Source organism: Chrysochloris asiatica, unplaced genomic scaffold (assembly GCF_000296735.1).
Source record: "Chrysochloris asiatica unplaced genomic scaffold, ChrAsi1.0 scaffold00096, whole genome shotgun sequence".
In the NCBI taxonomy this organism is placed as follows: Eukaryota; Metazoa; Chordata; class Mammalia; order Afrosoricida; family Chrysochloridae; genus Chrysochloris; species Chrysochloris asiatica.
In genome coordinates this window covers 5,736,479-5,747,493 of record NW_006408614.1, presented here as the reverse complement: position 1 = coordinate 5,747,493, position 11,015 = coordinate 5,736,479, and the positions used below count along the sequence as shown (strand labels likewise).

General features: G+C 43.2%; 1 protein-coding gene across 1 annotated transcript in view; it reads right to left on the bottom strand.

Moving 5' to 3' along the window:
- Positions 1-6,433, bottom strand: part of TRPM8 (transient receptor potential cation channel, subfamily M, member 8) — a 107,565-nt gene extending 101,132 nt beyond the window's left edge. The window contains exons 1-2 of the mRNA XM_006866768.1: positions 6,317-6,433; positions 1,043-1,116 (exon numbers count right to left, since the gene is read on the bottom strand). Of these exons, the coding sequence (XP_006866830.1) occupies positions 1,043-1,116; positions 6,317-6,433 (191 nt within the window). The remainder of the gene's footprint in view (positions 1-1,042; positions 1,117-6,316) is intronic.
- Positions 6,434-11,015: the final 4,582 nt, after the last annotated feature.

Genomic DNA, 11,015 nt, shown 5'->3' with positions numbered 1-11,015 from the left:
ATGGCCACAGGACTTTGTTGACTGAGTTGCTTAGCCCGTGTGTAAGGACACAGGCATGGCTACTAATGGCTTCTTTTCTAATAATGTTTTATTGTGAATTATGTGATAGTTTACGTGGGAGAACATTAGTTTTACATTCATCCTATCATGTATCGTTTCATTGCCATGGTTACAATCCCCTCCATGCATCATCAGCCAACCAAAGGGTATACACTACAAGCATGCCCCCCCAGTCGTCAGCATACAGCCCCTCTCTCTCTCTCTGGGTCTAAAGCCCCAACTGCTCCATCTCTCCACATCATCGTCTCTGGCTCCATCTCAGGCATCACTGCTTCTCTGGGTAGGGTCCCGCTCTCCACTCTTCTCCCTTGATGGTCCTAGGGACCTCCACTCCTACACTGAAAAGTTAATCACTCCCCTCCTTGCTACAAAATGTCTACCTTTACATTTCCAACCCTCGCATGCAGTCCTGATAACAATTATTCACTATTGTATCACAAGAGACCCATCCGCATTTCATTTCATCAGCCCCACACTCATGGCTTTTTATAACCCAGCCTTGCTGCTCTGAAACACAGAAAGCTTCAAGTAGATGAACACCCAAGGTCCAAAGTCCATGAAAGGAAAAAGGAGCTGACAGAGATGTCTGTCAGATTCCCATGTGTGTATATGCACGTTGTTGTTAAGTGCCATAACAGTACTATAAAAAAGTACTATAAAATACTCAAAAGTACTATAAAAAAAAGCAATACCTTGCCATAGTCATTCATGAGGGCACCCAGACTGCTGGATATGCTGAAGGAAGACACAGGCTTTTTGAGACTTTACTGACTTTGGCCAAAACTAAAAATACAAAACCACATTACAGAGCTGTAGGAAACAGCTGCAAAGCTACTTGCCAAATCCTTCCTACTTAAAACATACCATTTCTGAGAATTAACAGATGAATAAAGCACTAGAAGGCATTTGTGTGCTTTGTCATACTTGTTCATCATTTCTTTTTAAACACGGAAGCAGAAATAGGAGAGAAATCATTACTTACGTGGCCTTGGAATCTTTGGTAAAGAACACGCATTCCCGTTTCTTAAAATTCTCTTGAATAAAGTTCACCAGGTCCTTCGGAGAAAGAACATTGTGAAACACATGACTAATTTAGTCTCACTCCCTTGCTGTTATTAATGAATATTAAACATGACCTAAAACCACTTCCAAGGTTTTAAGAATCTACCAAGGATTCATAACATCCATCTTATCAAGTATTCTGAGTGCACCAAATTTTTAAAAGAGGACAATGTTTGAATTTTTATAACTAGACAAATTTTTCCATCAGTTGGTTGGAGTTACCTTTTTACTGCTATTGTTGTTGCTGTGGTTAGCTGCCATGGAGTCACACAAATTATGTTTTCCCATGGCTGAGGCTGAGGCTGAGGCTGCCAAACAACAGATTAAACCCACTATCTTTGAGTGAATTCCAACTCATAGTGACTCCATATTGTTCTTCTTAAAGTTGTTAAGTGCCATGAAGTCAGTTTGGACTCAAAGCAACTCTGTATATTGTTCCTAAGGAGAGCTGGTGGGCTTATCCTACAGCGCCACCTAAGGATCCCATAAGACAGAATAAAACCATAAGGTTCTTTCACTATATTTATTCAATCTATATGCTGAACAAATAATCCAAGAAGCTGGATTGTGTGAAGAAAGATGTGGCATCAGGATTTGAGGAAGACACATTAACAGCCTACAATATGCAGCTGATACAACCTTGCTTGTTGAAAGTGACAAGGACTTAAAATACTTATTGATGAAGATCAAAGACCACAGCCTTCAGTATGGGTTGCATCTCTATGTAAAGAAAACAATAATCCTCACCACTGGATCAACAAATAATATCAAGGTAAATGATGAAAAGATTGAGGTTGTCAAAGACGTCAATTTGCTCAGATCAACCACCAACACTCTTGGAAGCAGCAGTCAAGAAACCAACTGATGTACTGCATTAGGCAAATCTGCTGCACAAGACCTCTTTAAAGAGGTCTAGATGTCAAGAGCAAAGATGTCAGTTTGAGGACTAAGGTGTACCTGATCTAAGCCATGGTATTTTCAATAACCTCATCTGCATGTGAAGGTTGGACAGTGAATAAGGAAGACCATAGAAGAACTGATGCATTTGAATTATGGTGTTGGAAGAGAATATTAAAAGTACCATGGACTGCCCCCAAAAAAATCTGTGCTGGAAAAAGTGCAGCCAGAGTGCTCCTTGGCAGCCAGGATGGCCAGACTTCATCTCTCATACTTCACACATGTTATCAGGAGGGACCAGTCCCTGGAGAAAGATAGCACATTTGGTAAAGCGGACGGTCTGCAAAAAGGAAGATGAGATGGACTGGCCGAGTGGCAGCAGCAATGGGCTCAAGCGTAGCTATGATTGTGAGGTTGGTGCGGGACCAGGCAGTGCTGTGTTCTGTTGTGCATAGGGTCACTATGAGTCAGTACTGACTTGATAGCACCTAACAACAACAACGTAGGGTTCTTAAGGCTGCCACATTTTTCTCCCCAGAGTGGCTGCTGCATTCAAACAGCCAATCTTTCAGTTAGCATCCCCATGCTTAACCCATTGCACTGCCAAGGCTCCTTAGGGGGTATAGAAGCATTTGCTAATAGTTTTATATAAATAATATATCAATGTAGATATCCACTGCTTTTATGCTTGCTTTCAAAATAAAAGGAATCCCAAACTGTCCTTCCATCATTGTATTTGTCTCTCCATGGACAAGGTGGCAAGGCCTCCTGGGACCCAATTCTGACAAACAAAAGTCTACCAACCAAAAGCGTTCCTTGAGTTGGCAGAAACACATTATTTAGAAAAATGTACATACCTTCAGTACTGGTGTGGCACTGTAGGATAAGCACTGGACTGCAAGGTCAGTTTTAACTACAAGGTCAGTGGTTCAAACTCACCAGCCACTCCTTAGGAACCCTATACAGGGTCATTATGATTGGAGCCAACTCAACAGCACTTAACAACAACAGTCCTCAAACTGACAGAAGATATTTGCAACTTACATTAACCGTTGACAAATAGAATCAGTAAAGAGTCTGTAAAGATAAGATAGGCAACCCAGTGGAGAAATGGACGAGAAACGTGAGCAGGCATTTGATAAAGGAGGGCTCACAAAACCCCAAAAACACCTGAGACAAGCTCAACCTTATCAGTAGTGAGGCAACTGTGAAGTGAAAGCACTGAGATCCTGTCTCTTACTCACCAGTTTGGCAAAAATCATAAAGCAATTAATACCACGTGTGTGGGGACTACTCCAGGGTCAGTAAGGAGGAGACCAGACGTTGACATGGTACAGAGAGAGGTGCCTCCTGCCAACACCCTGCTGATCCAGCTCACCTCATAAGCAGGGCTTAGGGACAGCTTTAAGGAGCTCTGGTAGCATAGTGGTTATGAATCGGGCTGCCAACCTCAAGGTCAGCAGTTCAAAACCACCAGCTGTTTCATGGGAGAAAGCTGAGGCTTTCTGTTCCCGTAAAGATTTACAGCCTCAGAAACCCTGTGCAGGGTCTCTATGGGTTGGAACCAACTCCACGGTACTTAATAACAACAACTAACAGGGACAGTTTTGGGACTATGGCTCTAAGAGTAACATGGAATAAGTCAAGAAGACTTATTCAGATGGGACTTAAACCAAGACCCCAGCCAGGGAACTAAAAGAAAGGACCTCAACCCAAGAACCATTTCTGACCGAGTCTGACAGGAGAGAGAATACAAAAAAGAGAAGTTATTAAAAATGCTTAAAAGTCAGTTAACCGTGGGCTATAAAGGCATGAAGTGACTGGCTTACAAGTTTTCAAGGGGGAGTTTAGTTTCACAGTGTGTGGGGGAAGGTAAAATCCCCACTGAATAGTTTTCATTTTGTCTAGATGGGTCTGGTGAAAAGATATTCGTATGATTCAATAATGAGTAACTGTTATCATGAGTAATTGCAAAGGTCACAACTATAAAGGTAGAAGTTTTGTAACAAAAACAGGGGAGTAGTTCATCTTACAGTCCAGGAACAGAGGGCTCTAGGACCATCAAGGGAGAAGAGCATGAGCAGAATGAGGGACCTTATCCAGAGAAGCAGCGACACCAGAGATGGAGGCAGAGGTGGGGACATGGAGAGAGGCAGCAGCTGAGGACTCCAGATTCATGGAAAGAGAAAGGCTGTGTGCTGGTAGCCAGGAGGCAGACTTGCAGAATGTGCCCTGTGGTTGTTTAAATGATTATATATATGCTGAGTGTTTTTGTGTACATCCCCTGCCCCTCCAAAAAAAAGACCAAAATGTAATCAAATCTCAACATATACCCTTTTGTTATGTGAGTTACTTTTGCCAATTGTTTTGCCAAAAACATTTTCTTTTTTATATTGTGTTTTCAGCATTTCTATTCCCAAGTTGATAACTGCAACCACAACAAGTTGTTAAATAACTTACTTGTTACCGCAAAAAAGATCAGACATAACCAGTCTGATAGGGACTGCTGGAACCCTTCAGGCTTTAACCCCAATTCCACCTTTCAAAGCTGGAACTAAGCCCATCCCCAGGGATCACGCTTCTGCCAAGCAATAGACAGATCTATAAAGTGAGCAATAATGTACTCTCAGAGCAATTAACCACAATGACCTAAAGGGCAGCATTTGGCCCCAAACAAAGCTTACTACTCGGGAGGAGGAATGGAAATAGGGAACCCAGGGAGGAAGTAGGAAGAGAGCTTTACATTGGAGGGATTACAAACAAAGTCATAAAACAAACTATGTATGAATTGTTAAAGGAGCTCTGGTAGCATAGTGGTTACAAACTGGGCTGCGAACCTTAAGGTCAGAAGTTCGAAACTACCAGCTGTTCTGAGAGAGAAAGATGAGGCTTTCTGCTCCCGTAAAAGTTTACAACCTTGGAAACCCTGTACAGGGTCACTATGAGTCGGAACCGACTCCACGGCACATAATAACAACAACAATGAATTGTTGAATGGAAAACTAATGTGCTCTGTAAAACTTCCACTCAAATTACAATAAAAATAAAGCACTAACAATTGGGTTAACTGACTTTGTTTTGGGTTTTTTTTTTAGTATTTATTGTGAATTGAAGGAGCTCTGGTAACATAGTTGTTATGAGTTGGGCTGCTAACTCCAAGGCCAACAGTTCAAAACTACCAGCTGTTCTGAGGGAGAAAGATGAGAGGCTTGCTGCTCCCGTAAAGATTTACAGCCTCGGAAACCCTATGCAGGGTCACTATGAGTCGGACCGATTCCACAGCACATCACCACCACCACCACCATTGTGAATTAAGTGATAGTGTACATGGGAGAACATCAGTTTTACACTCATGCTATCATATTCCTTTGCAATGATTACAATCCCCTCTGTGCATCATCCTTCAACAGTATTTGCTTCTATTCCCTCTGTTTTGTTTTTGAATGTATACAAAAACACTCAGGAATATATAATAATTTACATCACCAAAGGGCACATTCTGCAAGTCTGCCTCTTGGCCGCCAGCTCTCAGTCCCTCTCTTTCCATGAATCTAGAGTCCTCAGTGGCTCCCTCTCTCCATGTCCCCATCTCTGCCTCCATCTCGTGTGTCACTGCTTCTCTGGATAAGGTGTCACATTCCACTTGTGCTCTTCTCCCTTAATGGTCCTAGGGTCCTCTGTTTCTGGACTGTAAAATTAACTACTCCCCTGTTTTTGTTACAAAACTTCTACCTTTACAATTGTGACAGTCACAATTAGTCATGATAACAATTACTCACTATTGAATCTTAAGAATCGTATCCCCATCTCCTTTCACCAGACCCATCTAGTTGTTGTTGTTGTGATGTGGAGTCGGTACAACTCATAGCGACCCTGTACAGGGTTTCCAAGGTTGTATATCTTTACGGAAGCAGAAAGCCTCATCTTTCTCCCATGGAAGAGCTGGTAGTTTCGAACTGCTGACCTTAAGATTCTCAGCCCAATTTGTAACCACTATGCTATCAGAGCTCCTTAGACCCATCTAGACAAGATGAAAACTATTCAGTGGGGACTCTGTCTTCCCCCACAGGCTCTAAAACTAAACTCCCTCTTGAAACCTTGTAAGCCAGTCACTTCGTGCCTTTATCGCCCCTCATTTTAGATAGCCAATGTCCCTATCTACCCTGAATTCTGAGGGGATAGAATGAGATGCGATTACTTTTTAAAGGACAAGTATGGGTTCCCAAATTATCATCATCGCTAAATGTACGCATTTTCAGAGGAAAGGGCACGTTGCTGGGTGGCTCGCGTGACTTACGCTTTCACCGTAGGACACATCTGTGCTTCGGGATGCGATGGAGTACAGGGTCCGCGTGCTGTCCAGCATGCCATTCCGTCTGCTCCTCATGCTCAACCTGGGACCCTGGAAGGTCATCTGCTCGGCCGTAGAGCACTGTGGACGGACAAAAGAAAACATTTGCAGGACATACAGCAACAGTCGCTATCTGCAAAGCTTTGCCCCTCCCCATCCCTATCCCCATCCCCATCCCCATCCCCCACTAGCTTTTCTCCTGCTCCCCCACCCCCACCCCAGAGCTGCCTGGTACCCTTTCCCCTCACCTCCTCATCTCAACTTATTCCTCTCCATCCGTGAGATGCTCTCTTTCCTCACACCTGGGCGGGACCCCTCCAGTGCTCCCCCTTCCCTGTAGGATCCTGTACTACGTGGCTGTACCTTCCGGCCACACCACACTGGGGGTTCTCGGAGGATGGAAACTATCTTATTCATCCCAGCCCATCACCAAGGCAGGCTCGCCTAGCTTTCTCACACTCTGCACAAATAGTACTTTTTCAGTTTTTTAAACAAATGGAAATTTGTGGCCACACTGCATCAGGCAACTTTTTCAGCTTCATTGTGCCAACAGCGCATGCTCATTTTTTGTCTCTGTTTCCCTTTTGGGTAATTCTGATGATATTTCAAACGTTTTCATAATGCTGTTGAACACTTTAAACAGACTACCAAGACCAAAGCCCCCTGCCCGAACTCGAGTCCGAGTCGGCCCGAACTCACAGCAGCGAGCCCTAACTCACAGCGACCCTATCTAGGGTTTCAGGACTGTCCACCTTTCTAAGAGCTGCCAGCCATGGAGCAAATGGAGAATTTGAACTGGCTACCTTGTGTGATAGGAGCTCTGGTAGCGTTGTGGTTACAAATCAGAAGTTCGAAACTACCAGCTCCTCTGCGGGAGAAAGAGGAGGCTTTCTGCTCCTGTGAAGACTTACAGCCTTGGAAACCCTGTTCAGGGTCGCTATGGGTCGGAACTGACTCAACGGCACGTAACAACAACAACAACAACAACGTTGTTGTGTGGTGCTATAAGGATAAACTGCTAACAGCAAGGTCAGCAATTCAAACCCAGCAGCCGCTCCTTGTAAACCCTATAGTCTCTATGAGTCAGAATCGACTGTATGGCACTTAACAACAACAACAACCTTTCAGTTAGCAACCTGACTCCTAACCCACAATGGTGCCAGGGCTAGAGTATAAACATCACTATTATGGGAACTGGGAAACCAAAATAATTGTATAACTCACTTGATATTTACAATACTGCCTTGGTCTGGAACTGAACCCACAACATCTCTAAAGTCTGCCTGTGTAAGCATCCCCATGGTTAGTTGCTTTGTGGATGGGTGCAGAGGAAAGGGATTTTACAGACTAAGCCCACCACCCACCTGCAAGTTGTGCTGTGGTGTCGTGTGTGTTGCTGAGATGCTGGAAGCTGATTTCATAGTTGACAGGTTTCAGTACAGCTTCCAGATGAAGACATTTGCATGAATAAATACAGCCCCCCAAAATCATGCTACCATTTCCAAACTACTTCCCTGGATACAGAAAGATGTATGACATAAAACAGACCCCTGTTCAGCTAGCTAACTGTCTTCCTAACCCCACAGTCTAATGAGGCCATCTTATCCCCTCCAGACTGCCTACCCCAAACCAACCACAACATTCAGACACAGAAGCTGGAAACGCCTCAAACTGCCTTGAAATGGTCCGTTCAGACTGTTTAAAATAACGAGTGCTTCTTTTACTGCTATCCCCCAGGCATTTCAAAGGAGGCTCGGGGTATTAATTGGTACTTTACATACATTATTGCAAAACCGCAAATCACTCCTGTAAGGCATCTATTATGATTTCCATACAGCGAACTGGTTTCAAGTAGAGCGCCCGCTGGCAGTGAGGAAATGATCGAAATGAAAAGCTGCGTGTTCCATTGCAGAATAAGGGGAAAGGAGTGTTTTTGCTTTTTAATCACGTTTCAGTCAAACAAGAAAGGAAAGCTGTTGATGGTGTGCCAGAAAGCTGCCCTCTTACATTTCATCTGCATTTATTAGCTCTTCATTTCTGTACAGCATGGAATTTGTTGAAGGCAAAAGCCCGAAAAGAGGTTTGGCATTTGCCCTCAGCTTCCTTGAGGAAATCTATACCATGTCTTGGGGGGAGTGGCTGTTTAACTGTTTAACGTAGGCTCTGTTCACACTCATGATTTAGCGTGTGGGGGGGGGGGTCCGGGGGGCTTTGAGTCACAAGGCTGGCTGGTTGACTGAGCTCAAACACATGGACAATCTATCAGCCATACCTATATAATGAAGACCCAATACAAATTGCACAGCTGAAGCTTTGGTGACCTTCCCTGGTTGACCTACTCCAGTGTAGTGTCAAACATTGTAACAATGTTACACTTTATGTTTAGAACTCCCCACCCCTCCAACTCTGCCCTTAGGCATTTCTTCCGTTGGCTGATTTTAATTTGTAATTTTTCCATGTAATAAACCATAATCCTGAATATTTTGCAATAGATTTACACCAAACAATACATCGTTGATTCCTTGACCACTGCTTCCACGGGCATTGATTTTGGATCCAAGTAGAATGAAAGCCTTGACAACTTCAGTTTCTTCACCATTTATCATAATGTTGTTTATCAGTCCAATTGTACGTAAGATACTAGAATTCAGATTTAAGACTCATTCATGACATCCTCAACAGTTAAGAGTTAGAGTTTCATGTAAAACTTAGAAACATGACTGTAAAATGCCAAAATTATGACAAGATATTGTTGTTGTTAAGCGCCATGGAGTCAGTTCTGACTCAGGGTTTCCTAGGAGCGTCTGGTGAGCTTGAACTGCTGACCTTGAGGTTCAAACCAACATTGCAGTCCAGTGCATTAATCCACAGTCCTATACAAGGACTACATAACATGATATATAGCATAGCATAATGTCACCTTGGACACCTGGTGGTGGCATTGACGGGTCAGCACTAGACTTCGAACCCTAAGGTTGTCAGTTCAAACCCACCAGCCACTTCATGGGACAAAAATGTGGCAGTTTGTTTCTGTAAAGATTTGCATCCTTGGGAACCACCAACCTTTTGGTTAACAGCACACAGTACCTAACCCACAGTGCCACCGGGCTCCATGCCCACTCAACAGAGGGGTCAATATGTTTTAATAAACTATAGCAACTGTCCCATCAGCTAAGAGTTAGACTCTTTCCATCGGCAGCAGGCAGAAGAGAAGGGTGGAGAGAGGATGAGATGGGAGGAGGTAAGACTGTGGGGCAGTTCTAGTGTGTCACTGTGAGTCAGAGGCAAATCAATGGTCCTAGGTTGGTTTGGGTCTCATAGCTAAAGAGAAGGACCCCTGTTGACACAGTGGTTAAGTGTGCACCTGCTAACCAAAAGGTTGTCAGTTGGAACCCACTAGTCACTCTGTGGGAGAAAGATGCATCAGTCAGTCTGCTTCTGTGAAGAAACTGTCCATAGAAACCCTGTGGGGCAGTTCTAGTCTGTTTTATAGGCTGGTTGTGAGTCAACCTGATGAATCCACCAATCAAACGAAATTGAAGGGTACACAGAATATAATAATTGATGAGGATGAATTCGTGCGACTCATAAACTCAACTAAGTACCTAATTTGAATTCTAAAAACAGTGAAATTGGAGAATGTTCTAGTCTTAAAACACAGTCCAGAGATTCAAAATTGCAAACAAAAGTGAAAAATGTTATTTTTCTTTAATCATGAAATATATAATGTCAAGAGGAATTCAAGTATACACACACATGAAGGATGCAATGATACAGATAGCAAAACAAAGGCATGGGTTTGGTATGAAGATAAACCACCACTCATTAGCAGCTGAACCTCTCTGAGTCTTAATTTCTTGATCTCTAAAAGAGTCTGTCTCTCAGAGGAACACAGTTCAGAAGGATTGAGAAAGAAAAGGGAATGGAAACGGGAAACACAGGCAGGAAGTGAAGTGAGTAATGTTACCTTGTAGGGACTACGATCAATGACATGAAGCAAAAAGTATATGAATTGTAATGGAAAGCTGATCTGCTGTGTAAACCTTCACCCAACTCACAATAAAAAAAGAAAAGGAAAACTATGTGTAAAAGAGAGAGAGAAAAAAAGTCTGTCTCCTTTTAGATTTATTGTGAGGCTGAAACAAGATAAACCTGTATCGGGCTCAATACAGTGCCAGTGGCTTTACCATTACTCCTAATGCTGTTGTTTGGTACCATCGAGTCAGTTCCCACTCATAACAACCCTGTATAGAGTTTCCGAGAAGCAGCTGGTGGGTTTGAACCACCAACCCTGTGGTTAGCAGTCCAGTGCTAATCTTACAGTGCCACACCAGGACTCCATCGCTACTATTAGGATTTCATAAACGAAAGCAGACAAGGTGTAGGAGGAAACATAATGTGGCAAGAAAATGAATAACATGTAGGCATCATGACATTTTCCCTCCTCACTTCGATACATTGTAAAAGTTTAAATAAAGGACTCGGAGCCTCCTTCTTGTTAGAGGAAAGGTTGGTCATAATGTCATTTTTATGATTGATGTTCATGAATAATTTTGAATTCCCTAAAAGTCACCCATTAACAACAGCATGCTCTAGCACCCTGTGAAGCCAATGAAAAATAAATCAGTCTGCTGTGCCCACATGT